Raw genomic sequence first — 24968 nt, 5'->3', positions numbered from 1 at the left:
AAAATAAATCAAACTCCACTACTTGGAGAACTTAAATTATCTACAAACAAATCTCCCTCAGAAAACCCCTGACACAGCAAACAAGAGGGCATCAGTGGCAGGTCCTTGTCCTGCTCATTCCATCATGCTAGCCTGTTTCCTGGTCCTGTCCTTGGAACTGGGTTACACTTGGCTTGTGCGCTGCTGTAACTATGCTGATTTAAAAGTTAATACCCAAAAGCTGTGCCCTTTGGGGCAGATGCAGTTCTATCTAATACAATCATTTTTAGATTTCCGTAACTATATCTGGGTAGCTTTACCTGTACGCCTTTTAAAAACTAGACAGTTATAACATTACAAAGACTTTGTTGAGTAGGTTTTTTTTATCTGTAAGGGCTATTTCTTCTGAAATTGTAAAATTTCATGCTATAATAATTGTTAAGAATGATTTTTCACTTTTCTGTGCCTTTCTATACACATTTCATAGGTGATGTGACTAGCTAGTAATTGCTATGTCCAGTGATGATAAACTCCCAGAATGACCCTGGAGTGGTGTAGGAGAGTGAGGAGGTGCTACAGGCAGTGACTGCAAATTTTCAGAAGTTGCTTTCAGTGACAAATATGCCCCAGCAGGCAGAAGTGTAAAAACGATGTAAAACCATTTTCAGACATGTTTGAGCCTGCACTGGACAGAGCTCTCTTCACTCATGGTGTCAGGATTTGTGTTTTGCATTTGGTTGTTTCTAGTAGGAATTTAAGTTTTGTGGTTTGTGCTACAGCATTATTGATGGAATCATTGCAGTTCTGTGAGTGATCTTATACATTAACTTCTGCTGCTGCTCAGGTAACAAGAGTATCAGTGTAAACCTCTTGGTTTTGTTTGGCGTTCCTGGCCAATGTCATAAGTCAGGGATATTTGGCAGCGTAGCCAACTATGTAAAGCTGATTCTTAGCATCTTGATCCTAAAATAACACTAAATATTTAAGCATAACACACATGCATTAGGGGACTCCACCTTCAGTGACTGAGTGGATCAGAGACGACTTCAATTTTATCATAATGGTTCTTCTTACTGCAATATTAACGTAGCCGTGCCAACACTTCTTAGATCCAGCTACCCAGCTCACCTCCACTGTGCTACTCGTATTGTGTACAAGCGTACATGCACCCAGCAGGCACCTCTTGCTGGTAAGTGAGACAGGAACAATTTAGCTGGGAAGGGTGTGTGAGCTGTTTGGCCCAACCAGCCAGTTAAAATACCTCTTGCAAGGGCATCCGGTCAAGATGGCTTCTGTGCTGTTCACCTGGTTATGGATAGGGCTGGAAGGCACTCTCACTCTGACAGGCTGCTCCGTGCGTCTGGGCAACATGCACTGCCGTGCTGTGTCAGCTAAGCCAGATAGCTGTCCCTTGGCTGCTGGCAGGCCAAGGGCACTGGCTGGCTGATCTCACCTTTTGAAGGCTTAGTTCACATCAAATTGAAGAGTTGGCATTCGCTTTAGCTAATCAAGGACTTCCAAGACCTCTCTGTGAGGTGAACCAAAGCGTGGTAAGCAGGGATGAGGGAGAGATTTGCTGCGAGCAGGGACACTGCTGAGATGCATACCTAACTCAGATAACCAAATCTTAGGGCTCTGTAGAGATGTTTCAGTTTGATTGGACTGGTCTTTGGCATTTAGAATTTGGAAGAGAAATCTAACAGTTAATAACCTATAAAAAAATGTCTCTAGCCCTGAAAGAATGGCTTATACCTCTAACTTTGTTCACGTGCAATATATAAATAATATTATATTAGTTAAGTCAAATATATATGTATGCTAATAGACATTTGCTTATGTCAGTTAATATATACATGTTTTGAACTATATTAAACTGTCAGATATCACATAACTGCACTTTGTAATTCTTCTGTCACTAGTTGGTCAATAAATAACATTCAGAAATGGAATTCTCCAGTAACTAAAACAGAATATAGCCCTTTAATACTGTTTGGGTGCTGTCTAATGCATGAGTTTTGTTTAGGGACAGTATATCTAAATACTGCTCTGCAATGTTTGAAGTTCAGATAAGTAAATTTTGAAATAATGTTATCTAAAAGCCTTGCTGGATGCTTCTATTCTGTTGTGGTAGCTGACTTGCTGCATCCTGTATCCATAACACTCTGGAAAGTGTTCTCCGTATGAAATGTCCAAAACATTTCCGCTGCCTTATTTTATTTTAAAGTTCAGTAAGTTTCTTTTTTTTTTTTTTTGTTTTTTTTCCTGAGGTTAAAGAAAATGATAAAACTCTTCTGAATTACAACTTTCCACTGCAATGCACTCAGCATTTTCAGGAGTGTACCTGATCTTGTAACATTCTTTATTTTGGAGTCAGATCTTCCTTTAGACTAGGATTTTTCATTTTTATATTCCTGAGCACTCTTTGGAAATATGGCTGGTTTTTGAACCGTGTAACTGTTGGGAAGTTTCTCTCTTCAAACTTCATCTTGTTGTTTAGCTTTTCAAATCATTCTGTTCTGCATGCTGTTTTATGAAGCGCTAGGAGGTAGCATGTGTCAGTCTGTGCAGAGTGCTGAGTAGAAAGGAGGAACAGAGCAAAAGGAATAAAAACAGACCCTGGGCCTAAGTAACAAGCCAATCTAACAAACCATGAAGCTGGTAGGAATCTTTCCCACGACTTTGAAGTGCACAGGGTTAGTTCTTTTATAGATGTTTATTTTGGAGCTACTGTTCATGGTTGCTTCTTTGAAACATTCCAGCCCTTGAGTCCCAGATCTAACTAAACATGGTGTAGGTTCCTGAATTCACATTGATTTTGATGTAGCTACTTTGTGATACATGATCTTAGCTAAAGTATTATATAATAGTTACGGGAAATTAATTATATTATGCATATTGGTGAACACGATTGTGAAGTTTTTAAGAGCTTGCACCTTTAAAGGTATTTGCATGTACTTAATGGTGAACTGACAAAGCACAAGAAAACCCAATAATCAAAAAAATGAGGGAGCAGGGCAGAAGGCACAGTTGGTCATCAAAGTGCTCAAACACAAACTCAGCAATGAACGTGATACTAATATCGAGAAATGCATTTGGAAAGAATAGGCTAAAAGGAAAGTTTGTTACTCCCTCAACAACCAGTAGAATTCACTGTGATACATTTCATTGTTTTTGAAATTTTCTAATTAATTAGACCTGTGGAGAGAGAGCAAAGGATATTGCAGTCGTGGGTGTAGGTAACTGTACAGAAAAGAATGTCTCTGCACATGTTGTAGGTGTATTCGGGTACTAATCTTAATGAGAGCACCTGTCTAGCATCTTCAAAGGCTTTCAGTTTCTTAGAAGTATATTGGTCAGTGAGGTTTGATGGACTGTCCTATTACTGCATAACCTCTAGGTACTTTTCAAGGTACAGAATAGTATAAATCTCACAGTTATGTCCTTTTACAAAATCTCATTAAATGGTGCACATTTCATAGGAAACTTCAGCAAGTAATTGAAAGAATTAAAAATTAAAAATTTTAGGGTATTTATTTTTTAATGTTACCAGATAGTGGGTTAATACAAGAGCTGTCTACCTGTAAATGCAGAAGTTTCCATTCTTCACTGTCTTATTTTTCCCAGAGTAATATTGTGATGGCATCCCTTGGAAAAGGTCTTGAAGCAGATTTAACTCTGCATACTGAACCTAAATGGTACATCAGTGCCGCTCAAAGACCATGGCTAAATGATTTTTCCAATTCTGAAACATAATCTGGAGCTTTCTCAGCAGCAGCTGCTCCTAGAAGAGTGATAAGCAGAAACACTATTTTTATCCATACCACAAATTTGGAGTCAGAGTCCTGATCCTAGCAGAATTTTCCCATCCAACTCTGTTACCCTTCTGCTTCATCACAGTACAAGTTGGTGAATAACTGATACTTTGTCGTGTTTGCCAAATACAAAGAAAAAAGTTATCATCACACTTTTGAATAAATTTAAAAAGAAAAGTGATAATTTCTCTGTGAATCAAACTGAAAGCATTGCTTTACACTAAAGGGTGTTTATCCCTCAAAACAAGTGAAGTATTGGCCATATTAGGAACAATATTAGCAAAAATATAAAAACGAAGGGTGGGTTTCTTTTTTTTTTATTATTTTATTTTATTTTTACATCTCACCCTTTTTTGTTGAAACAGTTTCCTGTATTTTACATATTTTTTTCTGGTCCCACACAAATTTCTTCTTCCACCAAACTGGCTAGTCAGGTTTTTTTCCTAGCTTTACTGATGTATATTAGATGCTCTTTCTTCCCAACAACAATAAAAAAATAGATAAAAGACAACTTAAATTGGACAGAAGAAATTAAGGGAGTAGAAAAGGTATCATGTGATCGAAAAGAATTCTCCTTTTTCCTCTGGGAACTACTTATTGGGCGTCTGCCTGTTTTGAGACTTCTGCGCTGCAGCATAAGATGCTGTAAATGCATTTTATTCTTAGCAACTGAGCGTTGCTAGGATGAATTTTTTTTTTTTTTTATGGAAAGGATCATCCCAAAGAAGCAGCAATTTCAAGCCCAGTAATAGACAGTGTTGGCATGTTTTGAGTGGTTTTGACTTAGGACTTGTCATGTTTTTGAACTAACTCCTAGAGGAGTTTCCTTTTTCCCCCAGCTTATGCAGGTGAACTTGAGCTAGCTAACTTTGGTTTCAGCGCCATTAAATCAACAAGTGAAACTATCTTCCAAAAATGTTCTAAGGTAGTGAACGCCTGTCACCTTTCATGTCATACTGTCATCTCTCTTTTGGCACCATTTGATGATGGAACAGGAAAATGCATATCGAGCAGATTGATAAGTGGGGCGAGTTGCTCGTGGGGAGATTCTGACTGGACATGAGAGGAAAATTTTTCACAGGAGGACAGTCACCCATTGGAATAATCTTCCCAGGGAAGTGGTTGACTCGGCCACATTGGACACCTTCAAGAGTCGTCTGGACAGGGTGCTGGGCCATCTTGTCTAGACTGCGCTCTTCCTAGAAAGGTTGGACTAGATGATCCCTGAGGTCCTTTCCAACCTGGGATTCTGTGTGAATTAGTGACCCCTGAGGAGAGCAAGCTGTCCATACTGTGCTTCTGCATTCTGTGGTGCTCATAGTAAGCTTTCTTTATTATATGCAGGCATTACGTAAACACTGCTGAAAAGTGATTTGAGGATGGGTTTGCCAAGACTCCACATCCTTCTTTATCCACCTCTCCTCCCACAGTACTTTGTTAGCTTTTGAGAATGCTTTTGGGATTCTGTCACAGCCCTTGCCAAACTGAAAGTAACTGGGTGGTTTTTTTATAGGCAGCTTTCTGAACCTCTGCTCCCTTACCATTGCACACCTCTTCAAAAGTAAAGCATTGCTCCTGAATTTTGCATGCTGCATACCTTGTCAGAGAAAAGGACTGTCTTTTTCAGTGGTATTGCCAAAACTCTGGATGTTACCATTATGACTTGGTAATTTTAGGCCATTTTGCTGTAATAAAATAGTCATAATGCCACTACTGAAGTAACTAAAAATACAAAGGGAATGTATTGGTGTGTTTTCTCTTGAAAATCTTGCCACCTTTTAGTCTTGCATGACTCTTCTGTTATGTGTGTATTCAGCCTTCCGTGGGACACATGGAAGATTGTCCCATTCCATGTGACGTTGTCAGCCTGCAATCTCCATTTGTCTTTCTAATTTCATTATGTTCCGCCTCACTTTATGCATACTGTATTATACCTTTGTGGTTTGCTAACCTATAGAGTTTACTATATTAAATCCTTTTTTAAGAATGTGTTACGTACACAGGGAAACAATTTTGGAAAAACAAATGCAGAAAATGGAGGGGCAGCAAAAAGCTCAAAACCAGAGTCCTTTCAAAAACTCATATCCTTGTTCAGTTTTTTCCAGATATGCTGCGCTTGAGTCCTAGGGAATTAGGCCAAACTTTCAAATCTATCTGTAGGCACACTGTAATTTTAGAAATCTGTCCTTCAGTCTCTTTAGGGCAAGTATTGTCTTCATTTGCATTGCAGCTAGGGAAGCAGCATGCCGTCATGAACCTTAAATATTAATCTGTACTAATTGTATCACTAAATATGTAAGGATTCAAAAATCCCCAGTAATGAAACTTTGGAAGATGTTCAGTTAGTGTTCTGCCTGCTTCTAGCACGTTGAGAGAATCTGAAAATTCTCTCTATAATATCGTATACTTTACAGATAAAATATATTTCTTTGTAGAATATCTATATATCCATATATAGGGTTATGTACATGTCTATTCTATGTATGTAGTTCATATATGTGAAAATTTGTTTTGTAGCTGACAACCCGTTGTATCTAGTATGGCATTACTCGTTTTTGTTAACTGTGTGAATTACCTATATAGTTTCTGTGTCAGTAAGAAGTAATTCCTTATAGAAGTAGTCACAGAAATATTTTCAACTTGTTGGCATCCACTTAATCCAATTAATATCCATCATGATATTAATTCAACAGCTATGACTTGAGTAAATTCCATTTCTGTGTAGGTTATAGAAATTAAAGTTCTATATTACACCATGCTATGTAGCAGATAGTCACCACAGTGGGATCATTAAAAGCATGCGTGTTTATTTGCTCTGAAGTGGGTCACAGCACATGATGAACCAGCACGAGGGAGTAAATCACTACTGATTGAGCATTTCCAGCATGATGGAGTAGAGGAATCCACTGATGTACTGATGCAAGTGGCAAGTAGCATGAGGATGTTTTGAGGTATCAATATTAACAAGACCAGGTGCAAACTGGGTTTCGGGCAGTTTTATTCCATTTTGTTCTATGAAATTTAACTATCTTCTGTTTCTGGAAGCTTTTGGTTTTAAGAAAAAAAAAAAGTGTATTTGAACTACCAGGAGAACGTGGATGACAGCCTTATAAATCCAAATGTGTATATATCAGGGCTGCAGCTAAGGGAAACTTTTGAATCTAATAGAATAAAGGTTCGCACAGTGACTCTCACATGTTTTGATATAAACACTTATCTAGAGATAAATTTTGAATAGCTATGGCTAATCTGTTTAGTGAGGAGTTTGTACATATGTGAATTTGAAAAGCTATTTAACTGTTGAAGGGGATTTTCGGAATTTAACCATTCTGAGAGACAGGGTTTTATCATCTTAGTTCTCAAGTGATGCATCAGATAATAGGGTTAAATTCTGTCAAAAATGTACAAATTCTGAAGTCTTGTCAGAGTTGGCAGACTGCTGCATTTACATGGCCAGGGAAAAGGGAGACTAGGAAGGACCTTTCTTTTGCAAATCTTAAATAAATAACATTGGTAGGCTTCACAGGATGCAGAGAAGGCAGAGTTGTTTCAGTCTTCACTGCTAAGGCTGGCCCTCAGGCATCCCAGCCCCCAGAGAAGAAAGGAAAAATCTGGAGGAAGGAAGACTTCCCGTTGGTTGAGGAGGATTGGGTCACAGATCACCTATGCAAACTGGATCCTTGTGAATCCATGGCCCGGATGGGATGCACCCATGAGTGCTGAAGGAGCTGGCGATGTTCTTGTTGAGCCACTTTTCATCATCTTTGAAAGGTCATGGAGGACAAGAGAGGTGCCCGAGGACTGGAAGAAAGCAAATGTCACTCCAATCTTCAAAAAGGGCAAGAAGGAGGACCAGGGAAACTATAGGCCTGTCAGCCTCACCTCCATCCCTGGAAAGGTGATGGAGCAGTTCATCCTGGAGGTCATCTCCAGGCATGTAGAGGACAAGAAGGTTATCAGAAATAGTCATCACGCACCATGGATTCACCAAGGAGAGATCATGCTTGCCCAACCTGATAGTCTTCTATGATGGCGTGACTGGCTGGGTCGATGAAGGGAGAGCAGTGGATGTTGTTTATCTCTATTTCAGCAAGGCTTTTCACACCGTCTCCCATAGCATCCTCATAGGTAAGCTTAGGAAGTGTGGGTTAGATGAGAGGACAGTGAGGTGGATTGAGAACTGCCTCAACAACACAACTCAGAAAGTCATGATCAACAGCACAGAGTCCAGTTAGATGCCTGTCACTAGTGGTGTTCCCCAGGGGTCTGTGCTGGGCCCAGTCCTGTTCAATATATTGATCAATGACCTGGACAAAGGGACAGAGTACACCCTCAGCAAGTTCGTTGATGATACCAAGCTGGGAGGAGTGGCTGATACACCAGAAGGTCGTGCTGCCATCCAGCGAGACCTGGACAGGCTGGAGAGCTGGGCCAAGGGGAACCTCATGGAATTCAACGAAAGCAAGTGCAAGGTCCTGCACCTGGGGAGGAACAACCCCATGCACCGGTACATGTTGGGGGCTGACCTGCTGGAAAGCGGCTTTGTTGAGAAGGAGCTGGGAGTGCTGGTGGACAGCAAGCTGACCCTGAGCCAGCAATGTGCCCTTGTGGCCAAGAAGGCCAATGGTATAATGGGCTGCATAAAAAGCAGTGTGGCCAGCAGGTCGAGAGAGTTTATCCTCCCCCTCTACTCTGTCCTGGTGAGACCGCATTTGGAGTACTGTGTACTTAAACTGTGTCTGGTTTAAGAAGGAAAGAGAACTGCTCGAGCAAGTCCGGCAGAGAGCTACCAAGATGATCAGGGGACAGGAGCATCTCCCTTATGAGGAAAGGCTGAGAGACCTGGGTTTGTTCAGCTTGGCAAGAGAAGACTATGGGGGGAACTTATCAATGCTTATAAATTTTTGAAGGGTGGGTGTCAAGAGGATCAGATTGGACTCTTTTCAGTGGTGCCCAATGCCAGGCCAAGGGTCCATGGGCACAAGTTGGAACACAGGGAGTTCCAGCTAAACATGAGAAAAATCTTCTTTCCTGTGAGGGTGCCAGAGCAGTGGCACAGGCTGCCCAGGGAGGGTGTGGAGTCCCTTCTCTGGAGACATTCAAACCCCGCCTGGGCACATTCCTGTGCCCCCTGCTCTGGGTGTGCCTGCTCAAGCAGGGGGGTTGGACAAGATGTTCTCCAGAGGTTCCTTCCAACCCCCACCATTCTCTGATCAGTTTCTTCTTCATATTGCAAATATTACTTTTGTGTCTACTTCACTTTTTTGTCATAGATTTTATAAATGTTGTCTCTTGTTTGCAAAAATCATTCTCTCCAAAGTTTCAAAGGGATAAAGTTGTGTCTGTGCTGAAAACTAATGTTTTCTGTGAGGTTGGGTGCTAGTTCAGTGCCCCAGTGAGGCTGGGTGCTGGAAGCAGATAAATTACAACAGCTCAGTCTTAGCATGGGTTAATCTACCTCATTCCTTACCAATAAGCGTACTCATACTGCTTTGCCTGAACTAATTTTAGTTTCTACGGTAAAACATTCAAAGCAATCAGAAACCTTTATGAAAACTTTTACAGGTTTTCATAATAAGGCTTATTGAAAGTTACATAGGAAAAGGGTTCCAGAGTTACTTAAGAATTTATAGATGGAGGTAGAGGCTTAATGCGATTCTGTCAAAATTGGGCTATCTTATGTATTTTTCTCACATAGATATTTTAAAAAACCAAACAAACCCAAACAAACAACTCAGTAGGTATCTTAATTTGTCCGTTAGTGTTTCTACAAGCATAGCGCTTGGCTTCTGAAGTATTGGATATTCTGGTAAACGTGACACAAACTTTTAAATTATTCTGGTGAAGCTGAAAAGTTGTGTTTCCAGGGTATTTTTAAGCTAGTTCATAGGAACGTAGGGTTAAACATCGTTAAGTTAGAGAGAACTTATTTTTGGCACATGCTGCTGCTCTTTTTTTCTCATTATTTTACTTTCTGCTTTTCCCCAAAAATGTACCTCTTCCTTTGCATACTTTCTCCTATTTGTCTTGCCAACATATATACTGTTTCAGGTTCAATTTTCAAACCTCATTCTCTTAAATGAGTTTCTTCAGATTCCTTAGCATGCCTCCCATGTAGGTCTCTCAGATCTCATATTATGAGACTTGATTTGTGTGTGTGGTGTTTGTGTGTACGCATGCGTGTGTAGCCTGTTACACCTTTAGTCTTTAGGGTGCCAGAGTGGTGGAATAAGAGCGAGTGGCAGAGGTATGTGTGAGTTCGGTGGCTGAGCTGGGAAGGGGAGAGCAATGGCTTACCTAGCAGTTCTCTGCTACGGAAGGAGTTTTTATGGGCAGCATCTTCCTAGATGAGGCTGGCACTGAGCGCGCTCTCCTACTGCATGACCAACATGTCCACAGGTACAGACAGCTTTGTGCTTACCTGGTACATAATGAGTCCATGACTGATTTTTCTGTGGATCCAGGAAACTGAATGAAGAGGACTATTAGATCCTTATTGAGAGTCATTTCTATTGCAGACATTTATACGCAGAGAGCAACAAGCCAAGTAAGGATGAGTCTATTCCTTTGTTCTTATAGAAATCTCGATAAGACTTCCTTACCTATAACAGAGATTTGGATGGCAGTCCTGGCACTGCTGCCTTCTTCTAACCTTTCCCTACCTCCCAGGAAGCTGACATTTTAACTACTCAGGATGTAATTTTTTTTTTTTTAATTCCTTAACCATGCTGTTGTCAGGGAGGCTTAGAAGGCATACAGTGTTTGCAGAATGTTGTCAGCAATAGATGTTAGTCTACTCCACAGCTTCTTTACTAAGAATAAACTACATTTTTCATAAATCCTTTATAACTACACTGCTTCTGCTGGTAGACAGGCTTTTTTTTTTCCATCAAACTGCGATGTCTGGTAGTATTAAAATTTTAAACTTTATTTCTACTTAAAGAAGAAAATGTGTATACCATTACATTTGCTTAAGAGCCATTTTTAATATTCCTGGTTTTGTGCTTCGGTGGCTGAAATCTTAGCTTTCTCTGCTGCTGTCCAATGCCTCTTACAACCCTGGAATTTCTTCCAGGCAGGTACGAGAAATAGCTCGTATTTTGGAATTATTGGAGATGGTTGAAATCCATCTGGATGCAGTGTTGGGCAACCTGCTGTAGCTGACCCTGACTGGGCAGAGGGGTTGGACTTGATAAGCTCCAAACTGATTCTGCGATCTATGTAGCAGGGATTTGTCATGTAAATTTCCGGCAGGATTTTTGGATCTTCTTAGAGCTTGCTGTTAGTGACTGGTTTGCAATGGACTCTTGTCTATTTGCATGTTGTTTTGTATTGTACATTGATAGAAACGTATCTTGTTGCCTTAATCTAGGAATTCTTCAGGATCTCTAAATAAGCCCTCATAATTACTTGGAAATTAGACTGTTTAAAATTTGTCATCTATGTGGACTCAAGCAGTTTTAGGGAACTTCCCCTCTTGCATTGTTATTAAATCCTTTATGGTGTGTTTAGTGTGCCCCACATAAGGATATAGCAGCAGCCTGAAGTGCCTTGCTTTTCGGGCAAAGAATGAGTTAGGACTGGAGACAGTTGAGCAAATGTGGAATTCAAGTTTTGTGATTGCTCTTGGCCTGGATAATATATTATTGGTGCTCTTTTTTTGTGTGTGTGTACATTTGTATGCAAAGGTTTTTTTATTTTTTTCCTGTATGTTCTCACAGGGAAGACTTACTAGTGGGAATGCTTGCAAGATGCAAGTTAAAAGCAGAATGCTTTTGAATATGTATTTGCAGCAGTGATGTTGGCCCGAAATAAAATTGAAATGGGCACTTATACCCTGAGTTGAAACTCTTCCCCCTTTCTCCACAAACAAAAGAATTTGGGTCAAAGGCAAAATAAGCTGAGGATGACTGTTTAGTGATTAGTGCCCTTTTTCCAGTGGGGTGGTCCTGAGTCCTGGAGTTATTGTGGACAGTGACCCAAATTCAGTGATGATTGAATGTAATATATGTAAAATATAGAAGTTACCTTTCAAATTACCATTTGCCTCCTCTATAGCTGCTGCCAGTAAGTCTTCCTTTTTTTAAATCAAGGTGGGACAGCTTCAAGAGGAAGACTTGTGTGTCTGCTTGTATGCGCTCTCTTTTGTAATAACTGGCAACTTTTTGTGGTTTGTAGCTGCTCTGTTAGATGTGGGCAGAATGATAAACCTGTGGATCTGCCCTGTGTCCGACCTCTTCCTGCTCCAGTGCTCTATTGAATTAAAAGGGGCACTGGCACCGTTTCTCCTTCAGCCATCCCACTGGGTCTGTTGTGAAGGAAATCAGCAGTGATGTTTTTGCAGAGCGTGGACTAGCAGCTGTGCCCTGCCACTGCCTGCCAGCCTGAGACTGTCAAGATAGGTGTGTGGTTTGCAAATCCTGACAGGGCCTGAGATAGGCTCAGAGCTGCTCAGCGTTGTCAAGGCAGAGGCAATCGGGATGTGCCCAGGAGCCAATCTGCAGGCATGTAGGGACCTCTTACAGCTGAAAGCTTAAACACCTGGAGACTTTAAATACCTCCAAAGTGAGGTAGCAGGTGTCTGGAGGCTTAGAGTATTCTGTTTAAAACCCACTTGTGGACATCTCTGTCTTTTTGTGAGTTTACGTTTGACTTCTTACTGTCACTGTTTGCAGTTGGTCTTTTCTAACCTTTAGCCCAGTCTGTAAAACACTTAATGAAAAACTGTCTGGAGAATTTCTCACATGTCTTTCCTTGTGTGTCTTTCTCCTTGAAGATAAAGTCACCTTATAATTCCAAAAGAGTATACTTTTGGAAACAAAAGGCAAGCAACTTATTTACAGATTACAGTAGTCTGTACTTCTTGTGCAGAATGGTAATGACTAAACAGACGTGAAACAATTCTGTTCTGTTAGGCAAATAATATATTAACCGAAACATTTTTAAGTAATTCAAAGCATGATAGCTGCTTGACTTTTTTGACTCTAATGGTACTGCACTGCGTTAAAAGAACATTTGCCTTTCAAATGGCAGTTGTTAAATACTTCTCTAAATATGCCTATAGAAAAAAATTGCAGTAATACTTTGATGTTATAAAACATTTCCCAATGGACTTTTTTTTTTTTTTAATCCTCGTATGTGGAAACAGAAGTTCCATAAAAAGCAAAACATCTAATTAATAGAAGACTGAAGTCATCCTCCCCTTTTGAACACATTAGTTATAGATGTACTTATTTTTGGAAATTTTGAAATGCATGTCCTGGGGTGAGATTTGACTTGAAAATGAGGTTCCTCTCCAGGGCCTGAAAAAAAATGGATTTCTCCTAAATGCAGCACCACAAAATTCCACATGACACTGGATGCAGCATGACAAACAGACTGACCCGAGATGCTTGGAAGGACTTTGCTGAAAACAAACAAAATGCTTAAGAATGCTTTTTGTTATTGTTTTACCCCCACCTACTGTGGATAATAAAGTTTCTAGTACAGCTATGGACACTTTAATTATTGTGATTAACCATATGTTTAGTACGTTTTTTTTCCTGTTATGTGGAATATGAAACTGAAGTGAAAGAAATTGAAGTAAATTTTAGAAAGTCTATCTTGTGAAATGTTGTTCAAATGTTAAAAATAAGTTAAAACTGACACTTTGATCTGAAATCCTGTTGCATTTAAGATTGTTTTCTAAGAGCCTGAATGAGTACAGAATTTCATTATGATGACTTAAGAAGAATTTGGTCTTAGCATTCTCTGAAGACCAGAATTCTTCACACCTAAGAAGCTGAGGATTGTTGGCTGTAGGATTGTAAATGAACTGCTTGAAAAACTAAAATGGGCTGACACTGTTCTCAACTTTGAAATCTGAACATGCTCCCATTGAGATGAAGAGCATCAATACCTAGGTCATTCTGGATTTAAATCTCAAATCTGCCAGGGGGTTTCTCTACAGAGAAAAATGAAGGATTTTTATTTCCTTTTAATACTTAAACTAGTATTTCTTTGTACAAAGGAGTTGAAATAATTTAAAATTATTTCTCTTGGAAAAAGTCAGCTATGTCTTTACATGTGTCAACACATCAAAAACAAGGCAGTTTCAAACATAGTATTGCAATGTGTAAATAGCGGTTTTTCACGTTTGAAGAAACTCCTGCTGGAAATGGTAGTCTATAGTATAAGGATCCAACTTTCTGGTTAGCATGTGGTATGTTGGGCCCTACCACTCTGTAGAAATCATTCATGTGTCCCCCTTTTAGATCTGTCTCAAAATACAAGCTGCAGACCTTTTGTAAATCTGTGAGTTAGGAACTTAGAGTAATAATTACGGGCCGGTATCTTTGAGGAGGTGAGCCGAGTGTTGATTTTGAAGAAACTGGAAATACAATTGTATATACTGCTGTAAAAACATTACTTTAAAATTACATCTAAGTGGGTGACAACAGCTACAGTCAGTATGGTATTTGTCCCCCTGTACTTTTTTAAAGGCTATTTGTCTGTACTAACAGAGTTTGCATGGTTGAGATGTACATTTTGGAGAAGTTTAGGAGTAAGGGTTATCTCCTCAGGATATATAAGTAAACGAATCCAAAATGCTCATGGGAGATGGATTCCTTGAAACTTGTCCTCTGGCACAACCTTTGATCTGTGAGCTTTATTAATTATTTCTGGACTCAGTCATTTATGTGAACAGGTAAATATATATATCTATATTATTCCTTATAAGGGGGTTATACTTTTCTATCTCATGCAGGTCCTGTGCTATTAAAGCAATCTTAATTTATTTGTCAGAATGGCTGTTTCAAAATCCCCTGATGAGTAAAGCATTGTCTCTTAGTTGGATCTCTAATTTAGGTATTAATCCAGAATTGCCACCTTGTCAGACAAGTCTTACTCACATTAAAACGTCTCCTTTTAACTACAGCATGCATGCAGATTACTTAGCATTTATCATGCATTTCCTGACTGGGAAATTTAATCATTACAGGGCTAAAAGTGATTGTTCTGGATTGCAGAAGTCTATTTTCTCCTTTGATTAAAAGTATGTCTTTCTCTTCTTTGCCTTGACTTTGAAGTACATTTTAGTCTGGTTTCCTTTTAGTAATGTCAACGAGTGTGGTTTTTGTTTTGCTAAAAGATCACCTCTGGCATATTGGAGGGACTAGTGCTTTGCTTTCTATTTTCCATAGAGCACCCTCTTTTTAGACAGAGACTCACTAGTAATTTCCAACATTTGTCAGGCACCTATGCAATGAGAAACAGTTGTGAATTGGGCTAGCATTTATCCTCCCAACAGAGGGTGGGGGGAAATAATAAAAACCCAGTACAATCATACAGCTCAATAATACCCTGCCTACATTTTTTAAAGGCCATGTTCTGTCTCCGCTACACGTGGAGAGTACTACGGTGCTCCGACCTTTCTGCCGTGCTCCCTTAGGTGTTGGGTGTTTTTAGGAATCTTTGTAAAGTTGATCAAAACCACATTGCTTCCTCACCCTTCACTGGAGGCTCCGTCCTTGGCATATGTAAAAGAAAGAACACAACTCTTCTCAGACAAATGAATCTTAAAGGCTGTTCAGTTAGACAGTCAAGCAATAGCTTTGCTTGCAAGTCTAACTATTGTCAGTCTTTTCTTTTGTGAGTTACTGTTGTTAATATAGTTCCCTTCTATATCTTGTCCTGGCGCCTTCATCATGATTACCTTTACTATGTAACATTTTCACTTAAAGAAGAAATGAGTAGTTTTATTCACTAGCAGTGTCTCATGGGCAGCAGGGCTATAGTTGATTAGCCTGTAATTGATCAGAGGGCTGGGTCCAGAGAAGTTCATGTGAAAGGGACGTGGTTATCGCAGCATTTAAAACTGCACTGTTGTTTAGATATACTCGGGTCAATGTTAACACCAGTTAGTTTGGGTGGTGATAGCAACATAGTTGTGGGACCCTGAAGTCTTGTCCTGGCTGCATGACATTCTGAAGAAGCAGGGTGGCTCACTCCCTACTGAGGTCTGGGGTCCTGTAGCTGGACTTACACCCAGGGCCCTGAGTAGCTCGCTTACAGCTGCTCAAAGCAGCTGTACTGCAGTGAAGAAGCACCCTAAAAGACTTCAGGTTGTTTGGAGTTGTTTCTGAATCTTGTCATCTGCTGTAGCTGCTGGACTCTGTATTGCTTGACTGCCTTCCTTTAGTTTGCAAGGGAAGCTTCTTTCCTCACAAAGTCTGAAAGGATGTTGCAGAGATGTATGTGATGACATGGATTTGGAGTGAGGCTAAGCAACAGCTGAATTTTCTTTACGCAGTAGAGAAGACGACTGTCTTACAGTGTTGTAAAGTAATACCGCGTACTGAGGATCAAAACCACGTAATGCTTCACTTGACAGCTGGTATAGCAGTGTATAAATGCTTATGTCAAAGGAAGCAATGTATGCTTTTATAATAAAAACATGTGGCAGACTGAAAACTTTGAGGGAGACTTGGTACTTTTGTTTCTTTTCATCTTCTTGTGGTATTGCTGATATATTTTTGTACATTTATTTCTGAAGAGATGGGCGAAGTTAGGAACCAGGAGAATATATTTTGTTTATGAATCTGAAAGAAATTGTTACAGGTTCTAGATGTTTGCTACAAGCTTATAGTATAAAGAAACTCGTAGTTAAAAGAAAAAGGGAAGTCCATATACCATTAGTTATTCTTCTAATTCTTCAGCTGGTACTTAAAGTTGTAACCACTCTATTTTCAGGATAGTGGGAAATCTCTGAAAGAAATGAAAACCAGTTTACTACTTTATTGGATACTTGATATGACAACATAGGGAAAAGGTGAAGGAGGAAATGGTATTTAGCTCTGTTTCCAGGAGATGTAAACCCTTTTGTGGTACTCTAAAATACTAACAACACCAAAATAAATTACAGCCTTGGAATAGCATTATCAAAATCCATTTTGATATGAGTATGATTTAGAGTGTAGTAATGTATAGCAAGTTTTTGTAAGACTTCAAAATTTTTTTACTTCTTTCCTCATTTCTCTCACCAGAGGACTGAAGGTACCTTCAGGTCAGAGCATAAAATACATTAACAGGCGGTGCCTTGAGCAGAATAGTTTTGGATAGAATTTAAAGAGGATAATCGAGAATCTAAAGCAACAGCAAGAGTTCTGCTTTGCTGTCACCAGACTACTGCAGCACCTCAGAAAGAGAGTTCTCTGTGCTGTTAGAAGCACAGTGTGCTCAGTAAGGAAATGCAGCCTTTTTTTTAAAGAACTACATTTTAATAGCTATAGGTATACTACATGAAAAAGATACAGAGACAATTAAATTCTCATATATAGTTCCAAAAATTAAAGGAATTTAAAAATATTGATGAAGAGCAGTTTGTTTTGTAACTTAAGGAACCAGCTGAGCAAAGCTAGAAATGCATTTCTGTGACCTTGTTGCCATTGTGTAGCTTAAGTCTAGAGCACAGAGGTGGCGGAAGTCAGTTATACACAATTGTAGATAAAACTGGAGGAACATGATCGTTAGCAGTGAATATGCTGGAACAGATCGTCTAACCTTAGCGATGGATTAATGCGTTACCCAAATGTAAATTGCACTGAATGGATGGTTAACACATGTAACTCCATTCTGCAGTGGAAGCATGATGCCTGTGAGCTGTACGTTGATCCAGTCAGTGACTTCCCTGAGTCTCTTGCACCTATCATACTTAAACTCTATAAATAACTGGGGTTGTCCAGGCTGAATAGCAAAGCTGCAATATGAAATAGGCCTTTTCTAACACATCAGGAGAATTGGAACCCACGCTCAGGAAATGGCTATTGTTGCTGCTGGTAATGGCAATTCAAAGTTACGATATAAGCCTTTGCATTTATTTTACCTTCTTGGAGAACGCAGAAGGGTGCAATTTGAAAGTGCTGTACTTATTGCTCTAGTCCAGCATGAGGCTTTCAGTAAAACACAAAAGAGACAGAACCTAAAATTTCTTTAGTACTGCAAAACCCAGGGTGGGCAGGACTTATTCTGAAATAGATCACTTCTGATTTTCACAGTGGTAATTCTAATCAGATTTATCACTTCATATGCAAATGGGATGATGAGTGCAGCTGGCATCTCAACTCCTGGACACGATCACTTATACCTACCCTCCATCAGCATACTGCATTCTCCCCCAGCAGCACTCGTGTATCTTATTTCAATGACTCCTGAAAAATCATGTTCTCTTAGCTGCAAATTAAGTGGGTAGTGACTGATGTTTTTCTGGACAGCATATTGATATATTACGGTAATATTTCTGCTAATATTGGTGGTGTTTGTGGGCTTTTTTTCCCCAAAACGTGTATTTGTAGAAATGTCATAAAGATATCTTTATGCATCATCTGATAAGATTTCCCTTATCTTTCTCCTTAGACTGTTGGTAGAAATTTTCTTCTTGATGTTAATTACAGGCATCCCCCAAAGGATACTAATTTTATTATGTGTTGAGATATAACTAGGTTACTTTAGCAACCAGCTGTACATTCCAGAGAACAGATATGTATTTTATTTTTATAAAAGCCTTTTATCCCCAGAGACAGGATCAGTGATCTTGGACCTTTTCTTAGGTAAAAAACAGTGGATCTTTACTTAGTTGTATACATGGGTCAAATATAGTCTTCTGTTCTGCAGAGATTCTTCTCATTGCAGGCTTTACCTGAGTCTGAGCATCTGTTTCAAAGTCACTACTCTTAATGAGTGTTCCTACCTGTTTCATTGCAAGCTGTGCCCTCACTTTGCAATAACATGGATATTATAATCTCTGTGGCTGTATCCTTTGATATTTAGTGTTGTATGGTAAATTTTACTGGGAGGAGTCCACACTGCAAATTGTTGTGGGAGTAACTTCTCTGTTCTTTGGGACCCTAGGTAGAGGTGTTCTTTACTCACCAGCAAACTGAAGCATGCCCGCTGACACGTGAATGGGACAACCAATTAGTAGCATTTATGATAAACCAATTAATAATGTGTATGATGGAGCACTAGCTGGAGGGGTGCTAGTTAGCACCATTCTGTGCGAACACCAGTCCTCAAACATTTGTCTCGTTTGCTTTCCGGCATGTTTTGCCACACAGAGAATACGTCGCTCTCCTGTTCTCATCCCTCTTGCAGTTGTGTTTATGCTCCTAATTCAAATGTATGGCCAAAGCTTTCCTGTATGTTCTGAAGTTGGGTTATTCCTAAGCCTTTATGTGTGCCTGACTGAAGGTGTTGTTTTCAGAAAGCTTGGTTAGCACTGTGTGTTCAGCAGAGGCAGAAGGCTGTTATGCTGCCCGACGCTCCTCAACACCCCTCCAGGGTGGAGGAAAGAAAACTGTGTACTGTTCAGTGTTCTGCATGTAGTACAGGTCTGAATGTAGTGTTCTCTTATTTAATGTGTCCTTTTGCCCACCGAGGAATAGCTGCACCTCGCTTAATTAGTTATCAAGACAGACTGTACATTATTATTTATAAACTGAGTTGCTTTGGGATAATAATGCTGCTGCAATGCCAATGAAATGAAAAAAATTTTGAACATTATGTGCACATATGCACGGGTGTGAGACACACAGTCTTCTCCCATGCCCCTTGTCTTCAGATACTATTAATTTTGTGTTCTGTTTTGAGAGCACACAGAGTAGTGTGCCCTGGAGACAGCAGGGCTGTGGTGGTCAGTTCCTGTCCCCTGCCAGCCCCTTGGAATCTGCTTTGGTTTGGAAAATGGGAAGGAATGGGGCTGTGGGAAATGGTGACGTTTCTGTCACTGGTTAGAGAAATAGCCACCTCGCAAATTGCCATGGAGGCAAGTACATGCATCGTGTGAATCCGTAGTCTGGGAAGTCATTCACCAATGTGCTGCAATTTCTCCCATTAACAAAAACTGCAATTTCAATGCCATTCCCAGTTTTTGGGCTAGTCCTTGGCTTCCCTCCCAAACAACTCTGTGAACTCTGAGCTGAGGATGTCTTTCAGTCCCTCTGCCCATGTCGTTTGTTCCAGCTACTGGATCATTTCCAGTTCTGGGAGATGCTGCATCTTCTCATTTCTATGCCAGATTAATTTATTTTGGCTCCAGTGGGCTTAGTGCTTAGAGTAGTGCTGAACACCTGGTCAGAAGTGTTATACTTTAGGGCAAGTAGAGGATGAATTTCCACACTATTTGTGTTTTGTGGTTTTCTTTTTTTTGTTTTCCCCCTTTCTATTGTTATATAATCACTGGGATTTTTTTTTAGTCTCTCTCTTTGCGCTCTGTTCCTCCATACAAGTAACATTTTTGGAAAATTCTCCCCGATCCCATGATCGGTTACTGAAACCGTGAAGCAATGAAGCAATGTTCTACTGCATTTACAGCATAGCCTGGTTTGGAGGAAACAGTAACCAGTCTTTCTCTTCTGTTGCCTTTGCGTGCGTGCACATGTACACAGAGGGTGAAGAGCACAGCCAGTGTGTTAGCGCAGCACAGAGGTCGGTGAAATACTGAACGTGGGCAGGACCTGAGAATCAAATATCTACTTCTGTGGTTTGCGTTTACAGCACACATGGTTTGTGTGGTACTGGAATGTATAGGACAATGTACAGGCGTGACTGATAGAGAAGGAGCCCTTGTTTACTGTGATTCATTAAGAATAATATTATAGTATAGTAGAACAGCAGCAGCAATGGAAATGAAATAATAATAGTCTCTTTGCTTTTATTCTTTAGAAAATGTGTTGAAGGATAGCAGTGTTTAAATGTTATCTGTTTTAAAGCATTTTAAATGGTAATAGTTTTCTTTGTAGACCACAGAATTTTGCAAGATACATAAGTATTTGTAAATATACTCTAGAGCAATTCTTTTTCCTTGCAGCCTTTCATCTTGCTTTACACATAGTGATTACTTCGCTGTCTTTCCTCCTTTTTCTTTGCTTAATATGTAAAGGAGTTGTTTCTTCCTGCCATCTTAGCTTTTTTCTGTGTTGATATAAAAGCATAAATTATTCCTAGTGTGGTTCATCCTTAAACATTCATTGTACACCGATAGGCTTAGCAGAGATGGGATCACCAGGGGAATGGATGACTCAGGGTTTTACACACTGAGTCAACAGTCACAATGAGTAGATTCATATACTTTTGGCATGTAAGTACAAGCTGTCACTTCAGTTCACTGATTTTTGTTGATGAGTTTTTCCAGAATTAATTCAAGCATAGTGAAGTATTGAGAAGTAGTGTGCCCTATGTATGTGGTCTGCTTGGGCATACGTTATGATGGAAAGCGTATTGACATTGTTACCTGCTTTCGCGGTGTTGTATTTGCAGTTAAGAAATCAGCCTTAACATGCCTTTCATGTTTGTATTTTCATCGGTTTCTTTTTGAGTAGCATGTCGATAATGCCCAACAGATGTGTTTAAATATATAATTTGTAGCTGGTATTTCACTTTGTCCAAAGAGTGTTGACTGTTAAGAAGACCGAAGTTTTTCAGAGATACTGCTGGTAAAATAGTTCAAAGGGCAATACTGCAGTGTGGGGCTGTGAAGAGGATATAACAAGCTTCTATTCTTTGACATCAGCTTTAAAAGCAGTCCTTAGGTTTTGCTATACATTTCAGTTGGGCTGTTTTTAAGGGAAGTGATGCACTGTGTCTCAAACTGACAAATTCCTGTGTCACACCAAGTCCTCAGTTCTCTGTCAGCAACCACCTTATCGAATATCCTCTCTGACTGACAGGGTAATTGTGAACAGCAGTAGCCCAATGTCACAATAGAGGCAAATAACTCTGTTATCCAAGCTAATGCAAGTTTCACTTTATTTCATTTATCCTTCTGCACTGGGATCTCCCATAGAGCTCTGATACTTTGTGCTGATCCTCCCCATTGGAGATACGCGGATGAGTTATCTTCGTGTCAGCTCTACCCAGTGAAATTCAAGATCATGTTGCTAGGCTGCCTTTTTACAGGAGAATGATCTAATGACTGGATTGCCCTGCTATCACAGAAATTAATTGTCTCCTATGCTCAGGTATCACCGAGGTGGTGACCACTTAGTGCAAATCTTCCTCCTATTGTTAGAGGTTTATCAATAGGATGAAAGCCTGTGCTCTTGGCTGCTGAAAGATCTAGTTAATGTATTTGAGACATCCCACAAGTAAATCAAACCGTTATGTATGGGGGATTTACCTTCATTAATCATGCACTAGCACTTTTACAAGAGTTCAGCTGTAGGGCTCCTGCCAGAGTCAATGGTGAGCTTTTTTTGGGACTTGTCTCTTCCTGCTTTTCTTTTCTGGCGTATTCCTGTCATCTTTGGAGGTCCATTGAATTGTGAGCTGGCTAGCCTTCCTTTGTGGTGGGTGTGAAAAATTTGACTATATCTGTCAGTGTTCCAGCTTCTGGTTGTGAACGTGAGCTCTCTTGCCATTCCTCTGAGACTGTGCTTTACTGTGCTGTGTTCTAAAACCATGATTATAGAGTGGAACATTTAAGGATTGGGTGGTGGCGCAAGATCGGGGTTTGCGGGGGGAAATGGCTGTATCTAGAAATTTCAATGATCTGATACTGCATCTGTGGTCAGCTTTACAGAGGATATAGTTCAACTAGGTATGTGTCTGCCCAACCTTTTGTGCTTTGGCAACTGCTTTTCAGTAAATCTACTCATATAATTCTTCAGGTCATATCAAGTACTACTAATATTTAGAGCCATTTCAATAACATGGTGAGCCTCAGTAGCAAGGAATTGCTAGCAACTTGCTATTGGTGCTGTTGTATCAGCTGTTTCATAAAAACTTCATCACGCACAAACTTTTTTTCTTAGCCCACTTTTACCAGCAAATTATGATAGACAGTCTCAAACTGACCCTACTGAGAGATTTCATTGGCAAATTGGGGTAAATCAAAAACTTCAAAATATTCTGTGAATGTTACATTTAATTGTTTCCTTGTTCCCTTTTAACTGTTACGGAAGAGTGGTAAAAAACCTTCAGTGAGTTTTCCTTTTATTCCCACAAGCAGCAGGTCCAAGTCTAAAGGAGGGGCGGGGGGGTGGGAAAGTAGAAACCAAGCTGAGTTGGCCTTTTGTGTGTATCAGAGCTTTCCTCGCCTTGGCTTTTGGCTTCTCATCAGACCAGGTTTGCTTGCTGTGAGAATAATCTGACTCACCTTTTAAAATGTTGAAGGTCAGCTGCACTTGAGGAAGCCCGTGGCTGGCAGTGACTCCTAGAAAATGTCCTCAGCTCTTCCTTGACAGTTAGCCTCTCTGAAACAGTAGGCTTTTCTTCCCTCAGGCTTCTAAGATCCCAGTGCAGTTTGATGTGCTGCAGAAAGCACTGGGTAGATCCTATCACAGTATCCACCGTTGTATATTCCTTATTGAAGAATGTAAGGTGGATGGGTTTTGCTTTTGAGCCAATGCATGCCCTGTTAGTCCATGTCCTTCTGCAGACCAGCTAATGGTGCGTTTTTCTTTCCTCCTCCTCTTCATTTTTTCTTTGGTGCTCTCATCCTTTTGGTTAGAAGCATGACATGTGTTAGCCTAAAGGGTGAACTCAGTCACCTGCATGACTGTGAGCCCAGGATAAAAATGGATTATTAAACAAGAACTGATTTCCTCTATATTTATTAGGTAGAATGAGTTTTAATAATGATGCCTTATAGCCAGAATACAATTGTTCTTCTCATTTATGTGCCAGTCACTGACAAATGAATTGGTTATTTTTCTGTCTGCTTTTAGATATGTAGGTTTTTACTCGATGATTAGTTCTACTAAAAAGTTGATAATGTAGTATCAGACTATATAAACTAACCTCAGACTATGTAAACTAACCTAATCGCTGCTAGCATTTAACTGGTTTAGAATGTGTTTAAAATGGTCATGTACTGTGAAAATTGTCAGACAAGAGATGATCAAGTTAGGCTGCTAAGAGAGATTTCGTGGCAAATTAAATGAGTGCTTATGCAAAATTACCTACTGTTGGAGTGTGCGTATGCGCACGCACGTCCATATACTGGAGCTGATGAGCCTCTGGCAGGGAGCTTTGCAGAAGCTGCAAGTATTTTTAGTGGAAACGAAATCTCCGTTCAGTTCTGCAGCATGTGACTTCCTATTTCTGTAAGTTACTTCCAAGGGACTTCCTCTGTTAAATCGGCTTGTCTCGAGAGATTTAATCTGGAGCCGGAGTGTAGTGTGCTTTGTCCTGTGCCCGTGACAGTGTTTTCCCAGAGTTTTCTTTTGAGTATTTTATTTTTATTTTGTACTGTCTCCAGCATGCAAGGATCTAGCAGCTGCTACCCGTGATCGGAAGCTGAATACGTTTATACAAGTCTCAGTGGTACATCCAGCAGAGCACGTTTTGACGAGGTATTCAAGCACTGAAATCGTGGAGGTGAGAGTCTTTCTTACTCAATTAACATGTTGATTAATGAATTGCTCATTTTTTCCTTAGAAAGTGAATGAGAAAGAAAACAAGTTAGTGCATAGTCTTAGGTAAGACAACCACACTCTGGCAGTTAGAAAAGCATACCTAAGAGTGTTCTGTAGTTCTTGGCACTTAACCAGGATAAACAGCTAGAAATGAACTTGGCTTTTCATGAAATCTCTGTTATTCCAAGTAGAGACATAGAGAATACTCTGGTTCTCCAGACATAGGTCTAGAATGAAACAGGGAATCATTCCTTTCATAAAAGGACAAGGCAATGCGAAGTAAAACTAAATTAAGAGTACAGTGAGTTTGTGAAGTATTTTTAAATTACAGAAGAACGTAAGTGTATTATATGGTCTCTTATCCTATCTGCTGCTTGTTCTATTTTTTCTGTTGGAAAATTGATGCTTTTTCAATTTGAAAAGTATTAGTGTACTTCTATAATTAGGGAAAAGAGCGTGTGTACGTAATGTCTGTGACTTTTATGTAAAATAATTAGCAACTTGCATCACATATTACGGCAAAAGTTGTCTGAGGCTGCTTTGCTAGTCTTTGCTTTGCCCTGGAAGCATTGGTGTCAGAAATAGCAAAAATGGTTCACAGAGAAAATTAAGTGAGAGCAGACAATGTAGGTGTAACTTGCTTAATGTACTGGAGAGACTCATTAAGAATGGGGAAGTCTTGTTGTAAACACACGCATGATCTTTCCAAAGGCTTGTTTTAACTGTTAAATATAATGAGAATATTTCATGAGCTCTTTGTGTGATCAGTTTCAACCAACTACTA

The 24968-nt window shown here is 39.8% G+C and overlaps 1 protein-coding gene across 6 annotated transcripts in view; it reads left to right on the top strand.

The window, feature by feature from the left end:
* INPP4B (inositol polyphosphate-4-phosphatase type II B) overlaps positions 1 to 24968 on the top strand; it is a 338027-nt gene that overhangs the window by 138924 nt on the left and 174135 nt on the right. For all 6 annotated transcript variants that reach the window (XM_064450242.1, XM_064450240.1, XM_064450243.1 and 3 more), the window contains one exon: positions 24028 to 24146. In XM_064450242.1, coding sequence (XP_064306312.1) covers positions 24028 to 24146 — 119 coding nt within the window. The remainder of the gene's footprint in view (positions 1 to 24027; positions 24147 to 24968) is intronic.

Source organism: Phalacrocorax carbo, chromosome 4 (genome assembly GCF_963921805.1).
Source record: "Phalacrocorax carbo chromosome 4, bPhaCar2.1, whole genome shotgun sequence".
Lineage (NCBI taxonomy): Eukaryota > Metazoa > Chordata > Aves > Suliformes > Phalacrocoracidae > Phalacrocorax > Phalacrocorax carbo.
The sequence above is the reverse complement of the archived record's forward strand: the minus strand, read 5'-3'. Positions and strand labels throughout refer to the sequence as shown.